This window comes from Oncorhynchus masou, chromosome 26 (genome assembly GCF_036934945.1).
Source record: "Oncorhynchus masou masou isolate Uvic2021 chromosome 26, UVic_Omas_1.1, whole genome shotgun sequence".
NCBI lineage: Eukaryota > Metazoa > Chordata > Actinopteri > Salmoniformes > Salmonidae > Oncorhynchus > Oncorhynchus masou.
Window position 1 is genome coordinate 2288117 of NC_088237.1, and position 18737 is coordinate 2306853.

The window sequence follows — 18737 nt, forward strand, 5'->3', positions numbered from 1 at the left end:
AAGGTGAGGGTGGTGTCCCTGCAGGCCAACACCCGACGGACGTCCTCGCGCAAACTGCAGCAATATTGGTCAATCAGGGCCCTGTCGCTCCATCCCACGCCGGCGGCCAGGGTCCGAAAGTCCATTGCGAAGTCCTGGATTCTCCTCGTCCCCTGCCTCAGATGGTAGAGACATTCACCTACCACTCTACCCTCGGGCGGGTGATCGAAGATGGGTGAAATCCTCGAAATGGTCCAGCGCCGCGTCTCCTTCTCCACACACGGCGTTGGCCCACTGCAGGGCTTTCCCTTAGAGGCACAAGACGAGGACGGACACCCACTCACGGCCCAAAGAAGCTGGGTGAACGGTTGCCAGGTAGAGATCTAGCTGCAAGAGGAAACCCTGGCAGAGTGCAGCCGTCCCGTCGTACTCCTGGGGAAGGGCGAGACGAATCCCACTGGTACAGAATGAAGTGGAGGCGAGTAGTGGAGGCCCTGGTTGGGCTGGTGGAGGCGCTGTAGGAACTCCCTGTCTCTCCCAGCGGTCCATGGTTTGGACGATGCGGTCTGTGGCAGCGCCGAGATGGTGGAACATCGCCGCTTGCTCCTGGACGTGCTCCTGGACTCCTATACCAGGGGCACCTGCTCCTGTTCGGTGCGTAATTCTGTAAGGGGTGCGTAACTGGTGGCAGGGAAGTCAGACGCAGGAGAGCAGAACTAGGTAATAGCTGGAGCAGTTTAATTTCAAAACGAACGGCATAAAGAAATAACCAACATGGGAACAAAACCTGACGCGCACCAGTAAACATGTGCACAAGCACTTACAACAAACAATTCCGCACAAAGACATGGGGGAACAGAGGGTTAAATACACAACAATTAATGAGGGACATGAAAACCAGGTGTGTAGGAAAACAAGGCAAAACAAATGGAAAATGAAAGGTGGATCAAGGATGGCTAGAAGACCGGTGACACCGACCGCCGTACACCGCCCGAACATGGAGAGGAACCGACTTCGGTGGAAGTCATGACAATATGTTTATTTTTGTTTATTGTGCTGAATTATATTCTGTTAAACACATATGTGTATGTTGTTTTAATATTCTGTTTGTATTGAAATGTGTACAGGGCTCTCTTGTAAAATAGATTTTTAATCTCAATATGACTCCCTGTTTAAATTAAGGTTAAAACCATCAAGCGGTATGATGAAACTGGCTCTCACGAGGACCGCCATAGGAAAGGAAGAACCAGAGTTCTCACTGCTGCAGATTAGTTCATTAGAGTTACCAGCCTCAGAAATTTCAGCCCAAATAAATGCTTCAATGAGTTCAAGTAAAAGACACATCTCAACAACAACAACTCAGAGAAGTCTGTGTGAAACAAGCCTTCGTGGTTGATTTGCTGTGGGGAAAAAACACGACTAAAGGACACCAATAAGATGAAGAGACTTGCTTGGGCCAAGAAACACAAGAAATGGACATTAGACCAGTGGAAAACAGTCCTTTAATCTTATGAGTCCAAATGTGAGATTTTTGGTTCCAACCTCCATGTCTTTCTGATACGCAGTGTAGGTTCCCACCGTGAGGCATGGAAAAGGAGATGTGATGGTGTGGGGGTGCTTTGCTGGTGATTTATTTAGAAGTCAAGGCACACTTAACCAGCATTGCCACCACAGCATTCTGCAGTGATACGCCATCCCATCTGGTTTGCTCTTATTGGGACTATCATTTGTTTTTCAACAGGACAGTGACCCAAAACACACCTTCAGGCTGTGTAAGTGCTATTTGACCAAGAAGGAGAGTGATGGAGTGCTGTATCAGATGAGCTGGCCTCCACAATCATCCAAACTCAACCCAATTGAGATGGTTTGGGTAGAGTTGGATTGCAGAGTGAAGGAAAAGCAGCCAACAAGTGCTCAGCATATGTTTGAACTCCTTCAAAAAAGTTGGAAAAGCATTCCAGGTGAAGCTGGTTGAGGGAATGCCAAGAGTGTGCAAAGCTGTCATCAAATGGAGGCTACTTTGAAGAATCTAAAATCAAAAATCTATTTTGAATTGTTGAGCACTTTTTTTGGTTACTGTCTGATTCCATGTGTTATTTCATGATCTTCACTATTAATTCAAATTCAGCAAAAAAAGAAACGTCCCTTTTTCAGGACCCTGTCTTTCAAAGATAATTAGTTAAAATCCAAATAACTTCACAGATCTTCATTGTGAAGTGTTTAAACACTGCTTCCCATGCTTGTTCATTGAACCAAAAACAATTAATGGACACTTGTGGAATGGTTGTTAAGACACTAATAGCTTACAGATGGTAGGCAATTAAGGTCACAGTTATGAAAACTTAGGACACTAAAGAGGCCTATCTACTGACTCTGAAAAACACCAATAGAAATACGCGTCCCTGCTCATCTCCGTGAACGTGCCTTAGGCATGCTGCAAGGAGGCATGAGGACTGCAAATGTGGCCAGGGCAATAAATTGCAATGTCCGTACTGTGAGACACCTAAGACAGCGCTACAGGGAGACAGGACCGACAGCTGATCGTCCTCGCAGTGGCAGACCAAGTGTAACAACCCGTGCACAGGATCGGTACATCTGAACATCACACCTGCGGGACAGGTACAGGATGGTAACGACAACTGCCCAAGTTACACCAGGAACGCACAATCCCTCCATCAGTGCTCAGACTGTCCGCAATAGGCTGAGAGAGGCTGGACTGAGGGCTTGTAGGCCTGTTGTAAGGCAGATCCTCACCAGACATCACCGGTGACAACGTCATCTATGGGCACAAACCCACCGTCGCTGGACCAGACAGGTCTGGCAAAAAGTGTTCTTCTCTGACGAGTCGCGGTTTTGTCTCACCAGGGATGATGGTCGAATTCGCATTTTTCGTTGAAGGAATGAGCATTACACAGAGGCCTGTACTCTGAAGCGGGATCAATTTGGAGGTGGAGGGTCCATCATAGTCTGGGGCGGTGTGTCATAGCATCATCGGACTGAGCTTGTTGTCATTTTAGGCAATCTCAACACTGTGCATTACAGGGAAGACATTCTCCTCCCTCATGTGGTACCCTTCCTGCAGGATCATCCTGATATGACCCTCCAGCATGACAATGCCACCAGCCATACTGCTTTTTCTGCGCGTGATTTCCTGCAAGACAGGAATGTCAGCGTTCTGCCATGGCCAGCGAAGAGCCCGGATCTCAATCCCATTGAGCACGTCTGGGACCTGTTGGATCGGAGGGTGAGGGCTAAGGCCATTCCCCCCAGAAATGTCTGGGAACTTGCAGGTGACTTGGTGGAAGAGTGGGTAACATCTCACAGCAAGAACTTTCAAATCTGTTGCAGTCCATGGGGAGGAGATGCACAGCAGTACTTAATGCAGCTGGTGGCCACACCAGATACTGACAGTTTATGTCTCAGATGTTGAATCGTGTTATGTTCACACAAACATTTACACATTTTAAGTTTGCTGAAAATAAACACAGATGACAGTGAGAGGACGTTTCTTCTTTTGCTGAGTTTACAATGTAGAAAATATAAAAAAATAAAGAAAAACCCTTGAATGAGTAGTTGTGTCCTAACTTTTGACTGGTACTGTATATGGCAATAATTTTCTGGGAGTCTGTGCTTACTCCTTTTTGGGTTTGTGAGCGGAGTCTACAAACAAACATACAACTGCCGATTAATACTTTGCAAGTGAAACACAATATTTTCCGCTAAACTTACTATTTTGACTGTAGGTATATACTGGGTGTACAAAACATTATGACACATTTCCATGAGAGGTGCATCCTTTTTTGTATTTATTTTTAATTTACCCTTATTTTACCAGGTAAGTTGACTCAGAACACATTGTCATTTACAGCAACGACCTGCGGAATAGTTACAGGGGAGAGGAGTCCAGGTGAAAGGTATGATCCCTTATTGATGTAACTAGTTAAACCCGCTTCAATCGGTGTAGATGAAGGAGAGAAAATAGATATGTGTGCCATTCAGAGGGGGCAAGACATAAGATTTACGTGTCTTTGAACAGGGTATGGTAGTATGTGCCATGCGCACCGGTTTGTGTCAAGAACTGCAATGCTGCTGGGTTTTTCACACTCAACAGTTCCCTGTGTGTATCAAGAATGGTCCACCACCCAAGGGACATCCAGCCAACTTGACACAACTGCAACATGGGACACCATCCCTGTGGAACGCTTTCAACAGCTTGTCCTTGTAGAGTCAATGACCAAACATGGTGAATTAAGGCTAGGGCACCTCAATAATAGGAAGGTGTTCTTAATGTTTTATGCACTCAGTGTATATGGGACAGATAGGACACATATTTAAGCTGTCTGTATATATTCTCTGTTTTCGTTGTCGTGTGTGTGTGTGTGTGTGTGTGTGTGTGTGTGTGTGTGTGTGTGTGTGTGTGTGTGTGTGTGTGTGTGTGTGTGTGTGTGTGTGTGTGTGTGTGTGTGTGTGTGCGTGCCTGAGGCTGTGTGTGTATGTGTGCACGTGGGTGCATCAGCTGTCATAGTTATGGGCAACTTGGTAATATGGAGGAGAAGGTGCTTTTTGGGTCCATGATTGTGTCCTTGCAGCTATGACATTTGGTATGTCTGAATCATTTTGCATATGTAATGTGATTTATGGATGAAACAAAATTATTTAAAAAGATGTTTCCTGGCAGGATCGGTGAGGATGTGGCGAGGGTGACGGAGGGAAGCTACGCAGGGAAACACTTCCGCATGGGTTTCATGACCATGCCAGCGCCCCAGGACCGCCTTCCCTCCTCCTGTGGCCAGGGCTTCACTGTGCGTTCCCAGTCTCTACACTCTGTCGGCGGGGGTGATGAGGATGGGAGCCCCAACTCCCGTAAGCTACCGCCGCCCAAACCCAAGAGAGACCCCAACACCAAGCTCAGCATCTCCTCTGAGGGTGTGAACTCTGGATCTGCCTCCAGCAATTGCAACAGAGACAGCCTGGTCAAGTTTGACCGTGAGTGGCCTGGGCTGTGTGTGTATGTGTGTGTCCATGTCAACTTCAAATTAGATTTATGTTCTTATGAGGAAACCTTTTAGGTAGCCTGGTCCTATATATTGCATATGGCATGACAACAAAAGAGAAGTTGGCTACAGTACATACAATATGGGAATTGGCATAATTTTTTGGTACATACAACAACACAAAACAGTCAACATAAAGTATACCAAGTTGCATTACTTTAATTTTAACATTCCAGAAGTTATATCCCTAAATTTGCTATAATGCTATTAACTGGCCTGGAATGTCCATCTTTTTTTTAAAGATAGCAACACCAAACTTGATATGTACCATCTGGATGGTGTCATTGACCGACATGACACGTTTCATGTTAATGGAGCAAAGTGACATGCAGTTATCATGCGTTTAATTAAAAGGGGAAACAGTTTTACATTTTTTGATTGGCCAATTTTCATGCCATCTTGGGAGATATCAAACTTTTAAAAACTTGTTAAAGACAAGTGCCCTGAGCATACATACCATGTTTCGAGTCAATAGGACTAACAGTTCATGAGAATATGATTTTTTAAGGGTTTGACAAAATTAGGCCTATACACTGTTTCGCATTTGCAAACAGCTATTGTTTCAATTCAATCCATAATGTATCTAAAAATAGACAGTTCAATAGGCCAAGGGATTCCTAGGATTTCAGATGTAATGATAAGTGCCCAACATATATGAATTAAAGCCAGAGGTTCAGATGGAACTATCCAAGCAGTAGACACATCTCTTTTAAATGTTGATATTTGTGACATGTTTCAGGAAACTAGACATATGTCACGGGTCACTACATTTGAACATCTTTAAAAAAATCTAAATCAAATCAAATTTATTTGAAAAGCCCTTCTTACATCAGCTGATATCTCAAAGTGCTGTACAGGAACCCAGCCTAAAACCCCAAACAGCAAGCAATGCAGGTGTAGAAGCACAATGGCTAGGAAAAACCCCATAGAAAGGCCAGAACCTAGGAAGAAACCTAGAGAGGAACCAGGCGCTGAGGGGTGGCCAGTCCTCTTCTGGCTGTGCAGGGTGGAGGTTATAACAGAACATGGCCAAGATGTTCAAATGTTCATAGATGACTGGCAGGGTTAAATAATAATAATCACAGTGGTTGTCGAGGGTGCATCAGGTCAGCACCTCAGGAGTAAATGTCAGTTGGCTTTTCATAGCCGATCATTCAGAGTATCTCTACCGCTCATGCTGTCTCGAGAGAATTGAAAACAGCAGGTCTGGGACAGGTAGCACTACAAAATGCATTCTTTTGGCAGAAATGCCTTCTGGAACATGTGAACTTTCATGTGCCTTAATTAAAAATGTGTATGCCATCTGTAAATACAAATAAAATAGTTAAATTATGAGCCTAGTTGGTTTAGCCACAGAGAAAGTAAGCAACCTTCCTGCTAGCCATGATTGGCTGAGATAATGAGTGGGCTGGACATGTCGAGAGATGAGTTTGGATTGGTTTGCCATATAGCGCACTTCTGTCTATTTGAGCTGGCTAGTATGTGTAGGTAATCATGTCTAAAGCGGCTTTTTAAAACAAGTATATTGCTTAGTAGAACTGCATAAGTGTTGATCTCCACTTTCTGGAGGACCGAGTTTTGAAATCAGTGGATTTAGAGTATGACAGCTAAGGAAATGGAGAAAACATCCTTCTCCATGCTTCTCCAGATTACATCTTCAAACTAAGGGCAACCATGGCATCCGTGACAGGGAGAAGCATCTGACCATAATGTATACGGACGGGTAAGATAGTCTAGCCAGCTACCTTTTCCGAAATTACATGTTTCTAATTTGGACATAAAGTCTTTTCATTTCAAGTTAGTGTACTGTTAGCTAGCTAGCTAACATTAGCTGGCTGTCTCGCTAGCTAATGTTACATGTATGATCTTATTATTCATATCTCAGAGCCATTTGCTTGGCTAGTTATAGCCTAATGTTAGCTAGCTAACATTGAACCTGGTTGGTTAGCTACCTGCAGATTAATGCAGGGTAGTAAATGTAATGAGTTGAGATTATGGTTCATTGTGTACCTAGCTAGCTAGCTACTTATCTTAACAAAATACTCCACTATGCAGGGAACCTCTACTCCAATTTCAGAGCACTATCGCCTGAGTGTGCCAGAGTGCAGAATAACTGATGAATTTACAAATGCTCAAAGATAGAGTAATTAAATTGTGGCGAGCTGCAGTTATAGCTGCACAGCTCTGGCAAACATGAAAATAGCCTAGCCAGCTCTGCTAGGGCAAGTAAAATGGTCAGAAGGGGGTGTTCTCTCATGTGTGTCTGGAAGTAGCTCGCAAGTTAGCCACTGTTAGCCAGTTAGCTTGGGTGTTTGACTGCTGTTGTGAGGTCAGAACATTCGGATCAACCCTACTCATCGGCCAGATCGTCCAGTGTGCATCCTGAATGCTCCGAGAGCGAAACCTTCTAACCTTACAAACGGACAATCTGACAGCACAGTTGCAGTCACCAACACTCTGGATAACATAACCAGCTCCGCCACAGCAACTAATGTTGAATGAGCTGTTCTCTCATTTGTGTCTGGAAGCATCTAGCAAGTTAGCTTGGGTGCTTGCCTGCTGTTGTTAGTACAGACTGTTCAGATCAAACTTTAAAGAGATGGGTGGGACTATTAGATGCTATTAGATGAAGCACAGTGATGTTGTAGATTTATAAATAAACAGAATATCTGACATTGTATTTCCGTTGCAACTTTGCTGTGCTTTTAAATATTTGAAAGCACATGTAGTGATAGACATTTGGGTGACAACTAAACAAAAAATTGGGTGTTGTTTTTCCATTGGAATTGGTTGTGCTTTTAGATGGTTGAAAGCATAGTAATAACACAAAAGGAAATTCATCAAACCTTTGGCTGTCTTTTTGAGCAGGTGAATATAGGTTGTAATCTCATTGATCAACATCTCAAATAAATATTACCCAATTATTCACTTTCCTCCACCTACAGTACATGCACATATTACCTCAATTACCCTGACAACCTGTACCCCCGCACATTGACTCTTTAAAAAAAAAAAACTTTAGCCTATTTAGCAAATATTTTCTTAACTCTTATTTTTCTTTAAACTGCATTGTTGGTTAAGGGCTTGTAAGTAAATATTTCACCTGGTGTATTAGGCGCTGGAGTATCTGGGATCTACATCTGTTTATATTAGTTACTGTGCTGTTACTAAGCAGTAATGCATTACGGCAGTGTTACTTTACTACACCTAATAGGAAATGCACATGCGCACTGGGGTGCCGCGAACTGTAGAGCACGAGGGGTTTTGACTACACGAAAACTAACTGTACTCCCGTCTCCTGCCTGGTCATTTCTCCACAACACAAATATTACAGTGGCGACGAGGATGTGTACATTATTACAAATGATTGCAGTGAATTAAGTAATTGCAGAAACTTCTGAAGTGAAGAATTAGATGAAAATTAAGGAATACAAGGAATAAGGAAACTGAACAATTAACTGTGAAAATGGCAACCATTTGTCAAGTACCAGAGTTTGAGGCTACAAAAGAGGATTTTGATTCCTATTTGGAGCGTTTTGAGCATTGGCTGGCTGCAAATGAAATCAAAGATGGAAAGAAAGCAGACGTATTTCTCAGTGTTTTGGGTCCAACTGAGTATGGATTGCTGAAAGGTCTCATTGAACCAATGAAAGCAGTGGAGTTTAACTATGCAGAACTGACTGAAACTCCTGCAAGGTATTTCAAGCCTAAGCCAATTCTCATTGCAGAACGTTTCAGATTTGACCAAAGTCACCAGAGTCCAGGGGAAACCGTGGCTTTGAAAAGGCTGGCAAGTACATGTGAGTTTGCACAATTTCTTGATGATGCTCTCCGAGACAAGTTTGTATGTGGTCTCACAGGTGAAGCATATCACAGAAGGCTCCTGTCAGAGAAGGACCTGACCTTTAAGAAAGCCTGTGATATAGCACTTGGACTCGAGCTTGCCCACAGGGATACTATTGAGCTATCGGGACATGCAGAACGTCAGAAAGGTGTTCACAAGGTCAGTGATGAACGTGGTGAAAAAATCTCACAAAAGTCACACTTTTTTCAGTCCCGTCCTCAAGGTTACACAAGAACAAAGCAGCCCACATCTCAAAGGTTTAAGCCAAGTTGCTACAGATGTGGGAGAGACAATCATCAGCACAGTGAATGTCGATTCCAAAATGAAAAGTGCCACAATTGTGGAAAGGTTGGACATTTACAGAGAGTGTGTAAAGCCTCGAAACGCACAGCAAGAGCGCACAAAGTGTCAGACGCTGCACAAGAAGAGGAAGGTACAACTGAAACAGTAGTGGAACTGTTCACAGTGTACACAGCTCAACAACTAAAAGATGGAATCTATCTCAACATGGAGTTAGTGGGAAAACCAGTAAAAATGCAGTTGGACACTGGAGCGTCTGTATCTCTGGTTCCAGAGAGACTCTACAAAGAAAAACTGAGAGTGCCCTCTTCAGTCCGCGTCCATCCGCCTTTCTTCATACACTGGTGACACTATTCCTGTCTTAGGGCAGATCCAGGTACCAGTCCGGTATGAGGGGAAGCAGTGGACGCTACCGCTTGTCATTGTTAACCTCTTACACTTATGGTGGCGCTATTTCATTTTTGGAAGAAAAACGTTCCCGTTTTAAACAAGATATTTTGTCACAAAAAGATGCTCGACTATGCATATAATTGCTACTGTTCGAAAGAAAACACTCTGACGTGTCCAGAAATACAAATATCTTCTCTGTGCGTGCCCTGTAACGTGAGCTTCAGGCAAAACCAAGATGACTTGGCATCCAGGAAATGACAAGGATTTTTGAGGCTCTGTCTTTCATGATATCCTTATATGGCTGTGAACGCAAGAGGAATGAGTCTGCCCTTTCTGTCGTTTTCCCAAGGTGTCTGCAGCATTGTGACGTATTTGTAGGCAGATCGTTGGAAGATTGACCATAAGAGACCACATTTACCACGTGTCCGCCCGGTGTCCTGCGCCGAAATTGGTGCGCAAAAGTCACCTGCCAGTATTTTTCCATGGGGCACAGAGAGAGAAGCAAGCTTCCACGAACTGCATGTCAATGAAGAGATATGTGAAAAAACACCTTGAGGATTGATTCCAAACAACGTTTGCCATGTTTCGGTCGATATTATGTAGTTAATCCGGAAAAAGTTTCACGTTGTAGGTGACTGCATTTTCGGTTCGTTTCGGTAGCCAGGCGCAATGTAGAAAACGGAACGATTTCTCCTACACACAGACGCTTTCAGGAAACACTGCGCATTTGGTATGTGGCTGGGAGTCTCCTCATTGAAAACATCAGAAGCTCTTCAAAGGTAAATGATTTTATTTATTTGGTTATCTGGCTTTTGTGAAAATGTTGCGTGCTACATGCTACACAAAATGCTATGCTAGCTTTGCATACTCTTACACAAATTAGTCAATTTCTATGGTTCAAAAGCATATTTTGAAAATCTGAGATGACAGTGTTGTTAAGAAAAGGCTAAGCTTGAGAGCAAACGCATTATTTTAATTTTATTTTCGATTTTCAGAAATCGTTAACGTTGCGTTATGCTAATGAGCCTGAGGCTTAGTCACAATCCCGGATCCGGGATGTGGAGTTTCAAGAGGTTAAAGGAGAAAAATCAGCCTTGCTAGGCAGAAACTGGCTACAAAGGATCAAGTTGAACTGGGGAGAAATATTCAGTCTCAGAAATGACAAACCAGTGAGTCAGGCTACACTCACTAACATGCTGGAGACGCACAAAGAACTTTTCAAAGATGGCTACGGCGAAATACAAGACTTCACAGGAAAAGTCAGAGTGCAAGAAGGAACCAAGCCTATCTTTCACAAACCACGTCCGGTTCCCTATGCTCTTAAGGAAGCAGTAGAGAAGGAACTGGACCGCCTACAGAAGAATAACGTAATCACGAACGTAGCGAGGAACCACTGGGCCGCTCCGATTGTTGTAGTCCCAAAGAAAGACAAGACCGTCAGAATGTGCGGTGACTACAAGGTCACAGTAAATCGCTGCATACTACCAGAGGAATATCCACTACCAAACGCTGAAGATCTGTTTGCCACTCTAGCTGGTGGGAAGGTTTTCAGTAAGCTGGACCTGGCATTCGCTTATCAGCAACTGAAGCTGGATCCGGAGTCAGAACAGTATCTGACCATCAATACACACAAGGGGCTATTCAGATTCAATCGCTTGGCCTATGGAATCTCCACAGCTCCAGCGATATTCCAACAAACAACGGATCAGATCTTGGACGGTATAGACCATGTTGTGTGCTTCATGGACGACATCCTCGTGTCAGCACCAACCATTGGAGAGCACCTTGTAGTGCTGGACAAAGTGATGTCAAGACTGGAGAAATACAGACTGAGAATGAAACGCAGCAAGGGTGAGTTAATCCAGGACTCAGTGGAATATCTCGGATACAAGATTGATGCACAAGGCCTGCACCCAACCAACAGCAAGGTGGAAGCAATCATAAACGCACCAGAACCCACAAATATCTCAGAGCTGAGGTCATTTTTGGGGCTCCTGAACTATTACGGAAAGTTTGTGGCAAACTTGTCCACATTGTTGCATCCGCTTCACCAACTGCTGCAGGCCAATACAAAGTGGAATTGGTCCCCACAAGCATTCAAGACTTGCAAACAGCGTCTGCTAAAGAGCAAGTGGCTTGCCCACTATAACACAGAGATGAAGCTGAGACTCGCGTGTGATGCATCTCCATACGGAGTAGGAGCCGTCATCTCACATGTTCTACCGTCAGGTGAAGAACACCCTATTGCATTTGCATCACAGACTCTGTGACCAAGTGAGAGAAATTATGCTCAAATTGAGAAGGAAGCCCTGAGCATAATATTCGGAGTGAAGAAGTTTCACAAATACCTCTACGGAAGGAAGTTCCAACTGCTGACAGATCACAAGCCTCTGTTGGCCATCCTTGGACCAAAATCAGCTATACCAACCCTTGCTGCACTTCGAATGCAACATTGGAATCTGATATTGTTAGCCTACGACTACGAGATTGAGTACAGACGATCCAGTGATCATGCAAATGCCGATGCACTATCGAGACTACCGTGCAATAGTGACTCCGACAGTGAAGATGATAGAGCAGTCTTCCCGATCTCTCTCATTGATGAACTGCCCATATCTGCTTCTGACATAGCAGAGGAAATAAGGAAAGACCCCATGCTTTCAAAAGGTCTTGGACCTAACATTTGGCGGTTGGCTAACCTTCGTCCATTCATCGACAAGAAAGACCAGTTGTCCACTGATCAAGGGTGTGTTCTGTGGGGATCAAGGTTGGTGGTACCTCACAAATTCCAGAGGAGACTGCTATCTGACCTGCATGAGGGACATCCAGGGATCACTCGAATGAAAGCACTCGCTCGCAGTTATCTGTGATGGCCTGGACTGGATCAGGACATTCAACAGCATGTAGGCCACTGCTCACCTTGTGAAGCTGTTCGCAACAAGCCTGCTGCTGCACCTCTTCATCCATGGTCCTGGGCTGCTACACCTTGGGAACGCATCCATGTGGATTACGCCGAAATTGACAAGCAACATTTCCTTGTTGTCGTCGATGTCCATTCCAAGTGGATGGAAGTGTCAGTCTTTTGTCAACTGACCACAGCTGAGAAGACCATCAATCTTCTCAGACACCTGTTTGCATCCTTTGGACTAGTCAAGGAGCTTGTATTCGACAATGGCCCTCCGTTCACGTCAAACGATTTTGAAATGTTTCTCAAGAACAACGGAGTAAGGCACATCCTGTCACCTTACCATCCGGCATCAAACGGAGCAGCGGAGAGAGCCGTGCAAACCTTTAAGAAGGCCTGGACGAGACTCGAGGTTCAGTCTGTGCCCATCCACCAAAGGCTTCCTCGGTTCCTGTTTACTTACCGTAACACCCCACACACAGTAACGGAATGTACACCAGCTGAACTGTTTCTGAAACGCCAACCACGTACCCGCCTGACATTGTTGAAACCAGACTTGTCAAGCACTGTGGCAAAGCACCAGCTACAGCAGATGAAAGCTCATGACAGACACTCAAAGACTGTCAGAGAATTCAAAGAGGAAGAGAGGGTGATGGTACATGATTTCAGACACCCTAAGCGCCTGTGGAACTCAGGTGTGATCTTGCAACGGAGAGGACCTTTGACTTACCAAGTCCAAATTGGTCATCGTTGGGTCAACGTTCATGTGGATCATCTGCTACGGTCCAACGCCCCAGCAGAGACATGCAGAGAGAACAAGAACAATAACGACCCCCAGGACTATTCTCCTGACTGTGGACGTACAGGAGAGACAGAGCCTGACCTTCCACCCGAACCTGGCCCACCACAGGAAGCCCAGGAGGAGCGGAGATATCCTATTCGACAGCGAAGGGCACCTCAAAAGCTTGACCTGTGAGTTGAGCTGGTTAGGGAGGTAACCAGACAGTAAAACAAACATTTTAATATGTCCTAGATAAAAGGAAAGAAAAAGGACATTACCTGGGTTAGTTATTAGGACACAAACTCCATCTTCGGGCAGAATAATCCCCTGGATTTGTGCTGGGCTCTGAAAAGTCTGCTTCAACCCAGTAGTTGAAAAATGTTTAAGAATGCATTGTTTAGATATTGCATTAGTAGTTACCTAACATATTTACCTTGTTCTCCGGGAGTTAAACACTATGGGGGAGGAGTGTAGTATCTGGGATCTACATCTGTTTATATTAGTTACTGTGCTGTTACTAAGCAGTAATGCATTACGGCAGTGTTACGTTACTACACCTAATAGGAAATGCACATGCGCACTGGGGTGCCGCGAACTGTAGAGCACGAGGGGTTTTGACTAAACGAAAACTAACTGTACTCCCGTCTCCTGCCTGGTCATTTCTCCACAACACAAATATTACAGGCGCATGTGACGAATAAAATGTGATTTTATATTCACATTGAAATGACATGGTGTTCCCATGTGGGATGGGGCTGAAGAAATCTACACACTCAAATTATTACCTGTAACTAGGCAAGTCAGTTAAGAACAAATTCTTATTTTCAATGACGGCCTCAGAACAGTGGGTTAACTGCCTGTTCAGGGGCAGAACAACAGATGTGTACCTTGTCAGCCTGGGGATTAGAACTTGCAACCTTCTGGTTACTAGTCGAACACACTAACCACTAGGCTACCCTGCCACCCCAAATGTATGGATAGAGCTATGTATGGAAGGATTAACCATTCATAATAACAAAATCATAGTTTAAACCTTGTTTTGTGGCAATACAGTGTTTGTTTACAATTCCTTTGTTTTACAAGCAAAGGAGTAAAAACAGTTTATAGTTTGGGTTCTGATGGGGTACATCTGTTGAACTAAGCTCCTGAAACATTTAAGTTATATTCTTCAATAATTAATCAGTATGAATCATTAATTAAAAGTAAAAAATTGATGTTTCAACTGCAGATTGCCCCTTTGAGGCAAATGTGTTCCTCGTGAGGAGAGAGGCCTCTATACCCAACTTAGTAATTTTGTCAAACTGGGTTGTATCTTTGTGTGTGTCAAATAAAATAAAATTGTATTTGTCAAATACGCCGAATACAACAGGTGAAGACTTTACTGTAAAATTCTTACTTACGAGCCCTGTCCCAACAAAGCAGAGTTAAAAAATGTTTATGGTAAAAAAGTAAATAGCAATAACAAGGTCATGTACATGGAATACCGGTACATAGCCAATGTACAAGGGGGTATGACATACAGTGGGGGAAAAAAGTATTTAGTCAGCCACCAATTGTGCAAGTTCTCCCACTTAAAAAGATGAGAGAGGCCTGTAATTTTCATCATAGGTACACTTCAACTATGACAGACAAAATGAGAAAAAATATCCAGAAAATCACATTGTAGGATTTTTTATGAATTTATTTGCAAATTATGGTGGAAAATAACAAAAGTTTATCTCAATACTTTGTTGGCAATGACAGAGGTCAAACGTTTTCAAACTTTCTATCCAAGATGGCATTGCAGTTCAGATGTCTTTTGTCCTCGTCTTGTCGTGTCCCGTATATATATATATATATATATATATATATATATTTACAACTTTTTTCACATACATTTTTTCAATTTTCCATAAACTCATCTTCAAAACACTCTCCTGCAACCCGCCTCACCAATTTATATTTATAAAAAAGTATTATTTACCTCAAATCTGTAATCCTCCAAGAAGCTAGCCAGAAACTAGCCAGAAGCTAGCCAGGAGCTAGCCAGAAGCTAGTTCAGAAGCTAGTTAGCTTCTTTACTGGCAAATCGTTAGTATTCAGCTAACCACGGTTTGTGGTCATCAGCTATCCTTTAGCTCAAAAATCTATCGGCAGTTTTGTACGGCGCAGCGCGGCTCGGAACAGAACATACCGGACCAATTTTTCTCTCCATGTCCCTGGATTTCAACCACTAACTCTGGACATTCATACCTGGATCTCACAGCTAGCTAGCTGCTATCCGTGTGACTATCGGCTTTCTTCGATTCCGGAGCAAACATCAATTATTCCGGAGCTAGCCAGCTGAAGAGTTCCATCAATCACTCCTGGGCTGCAGTCACCTATCCGGACCCGTTTTACTGCCTACGCAGAGCCCCACCGGGCCTTCACAACTGGACTGCCGACGTTATCTACCCAAAGGAGATATCCGGCTGGCTCATCCGTCGCGTCGTTACCTGAACGCCCATCTGCGGCCTGCTAACCGTTAGCTGTCTTATCGGCTGCTATCTGAATAGACAATCGGACAATTTATTTATTTATTTTTATTATTATTATTTTATTTTTTCTTCTTCTTAAGCCTCTATAACTATATCTATTGTTTTTATTTTTGTTGTTGTTGTGTGATTTGGATGAATCCCCTCTACCACACGGAACCCAGACTGTATGTTTGTTTTACTCCATGTGTAACTCTGTGTTGTTGTATGTGTCGAACTGCTTTGCTTTATCTTGGCCAGGTCGCAATTGTAAATGAGAACTTGTTCTCAACTTGCCTACCTGGTTAAATAAAGGTGAAATAAAAAATAAATAAAAAATAAAGTTAGAAGCAATAGGATATGAATCATTAGCCTACAACTATTTCAGCATCTTTTCACGCTGCTCTGAGACGAGCATGGGGACTGGTCTTGATAAATCAACAATATTTGTACTTGGACTGAATCTCCATTTGGGAATTGGTTTGACTACAATTATGGTGTAGAAATGTTATGCTCTTAGTGTAACCTTTAGTTAAGAACAAATTCTTATTTACAAGGACAGCCTACTCATTCCTCCCAATTGAACCCCGGTCTCCTGCATGCCTGAGCACAACACAGGAATTCTTTAGCTAAATAGCCTAATACTGTGGAGACTACTCCCAACCATCAAGTTGTACAGCGACTTATTTTCCGTTCCATCCTAACTGAAACCGAGAGGATTTTTCGTTTTTCTTGGAATATCAACAACATAATATTAATCAAATGAATCCCAAACTCTAAAAGTAATTGGAAAGGTAGATACAAATTATTTGTGACATTGTGATTAAGTTAAAGAATGTAAACAAGATGCTGTGTTTCATTTACAGTAGTGATGGACAGCTGGTGGCATATTGAAAACAGGTTTTTGAGCATTTGTAGCCCGATTATCAGGACAACATATTCTTTAAAGACCGGCTTCTGTATGTCTGAACACCCCCCGAACTGCAATACATTAAACGCTTAAGTACTCTGAAGTGTTACATTTCTCACTCAAAACGGGCGATACGGTATTTCTTCATCTTTATGCTTTCGTTAATAAAATAACTTGAAAAAAGACATTCAAAATGCAGATGGTTATTTAAACCGCATTTTAGTTGCACTTCCACCCTGCTCCACGACCAAGTGTAAAACCTTGCTGGGATGATCAATGTATTTGTTGCATTGTTGTATCGTCAATTTCTGTAGTCAAAATGTCTTGATGGCCTCAAAAGTTTGGCGACATCTTCTAATTCCATGGTTTTTCATTATTTTTTTTAACTTCTTTTTTTTTACATTGTAGCATAATAGTGAAGACTTCACAACTATGAAATAACACATATGGAATCAGTTACAAATTCTTATTTACTAGGACAGCCTACTCCTTCCTCCCAATCAGGAATTGAACCCCAGTCTCCCACATGCTCACACAACACAGGGATAATTTAGATTAACAGCCCAGCACTGTAGCAGACTCATGACCGTCACGTTGTACAGTCTTCGGCCAATCGTTTTGAGAATGACACAAATATTAATTTTCACAGTCTGCTGCCTCAGTTTGTATAATGGTAATTTGCATTTACTCCAGAATGTTATGAACAGTGATCAGATTAATTGCAATTAATTGCAAAGACCCTCTTTGCCATGCCAATGAACTGAATCACCCCCAAAAAACATTTACACTGCATTTCAGCCCTGCCACAAAAGGACCAGCTGACATGATGTAAGTGATTCTCTCGTTATTAACACAGGTGTGAGTGTTGACGAGGAAAAGGCTGGAGATCACTCTGTCATGCTGATTGAGTTTGAATAACAGACTGGAAGCTTCAAAACGAGGGTGGTGTTTGGAATCCTTGTTCTTCCTCTGTCAACCATGGTTACCTGCTAGGAAACACATGCCATCATCAATGCGTGGCACAAAAAGGGCTTCACAGGCAAGGATATTGCTGCCTGTAAGATTGCACCTAAATCAACCATTTATGGGATCATCATGAACTTCAAGGAGAGTGGTTCAATTGTTGTGAAGAAGGCTTCAGGGCGCCCAAGAAAGTCCAGCAAGCGCCAGGATCGTCTCCTAAAGTTGATTCATATGCGGGATCAGGGCACCACCAGAACAGAGCTTGCTCAGAAATGAAAGACTTTTGGAGGATGGCCTTTTGGCAAGAAGGGCAGCAAAGAAGCTTCTCTCCAGGAAAAACATCAGGGACAGACTGATATTCTGCAAAAGGTACAGGGATTGGACTGCTGAGGACTGGGGTAAAGACATTTCCTCTGATGAATCCCCTTTCCAATTGTTTGGGGCATCCAGAATAAAGCTTGTCCGGAGAAGACAAGGTGAGTGCTACCATCAGTCCTGTGTCATGCCAACAGTAAAGCATCCTGAGACCATTCATGTGTGGGGTTGCTTCTCAGCCAAAGGAGTGGACAATTTTGCCTAAAAACACAGCCATGAATAAAGAATGGTACCAACACATGCTCCGAGATCAACTTCTCCCAACCATCCAGGAACAGTTTGGTGATGAACAATGCCTTTTCCAGCATTATGGAGCACCTTGCCATAAGGCAAAAGTAATAACTAAGTGGCTCGGGGAACAAAACATTGATATTTTGGGTCCATGGCCTTATCGTTCGGGAAGGCTTATATTTTAGCATAGGTATGATTTTACAAGCCCTACATTCATTAGATACTTCCTGACTGTTTGAAACGCAGTGTATTGACCTATAATTGCAAATCTTTTTTCTATTGTGAATCGCCCACAAGTTTTTGAAACAATCGAGTTATGATTTTTAGGCCACATCGCCCAGCCCTAGCTTGGAGGGGACTATGGTGTTGAATGCTGATCTTGTCCACGTGGAAGAGAGAAGTGTGGAATGCAATAGAGATTGCGTCATTTGTGGATCTGTTGGGGCGGTATCTGAATTGGAGTGGATCAAGAGTGTCGGATGATGATGTTGTGTACCATGACCAGCCTTTAAA

At 43.3% G+C, this 18737-nt stretch overlaps 1 protein-coding gene across 1 annotated transcript in view; it reads left to right on the forward strand.

The window, feature by feature from the left end:
- Window positions 1–4643: 4643 nt before the first annotated feature.
- Window positions 4644–18737, forward strand: part of nyap2a (neuronal tyrosine-phosphorylated phosphoinositide-3-kinase adaptor 2a) — a 41984-nt gene continuing 27890 nt past the window's right edge. Inside the window, exon 1 of the mRNA XM_064938015.1 lies at window positions 4644–4965. Coding sequence (XP_064794087.1) covers window positions 4644–4965 — 322 coding nt within the window. The remainder of the gene's footprint in view (window positions 4966–18737) is intronic.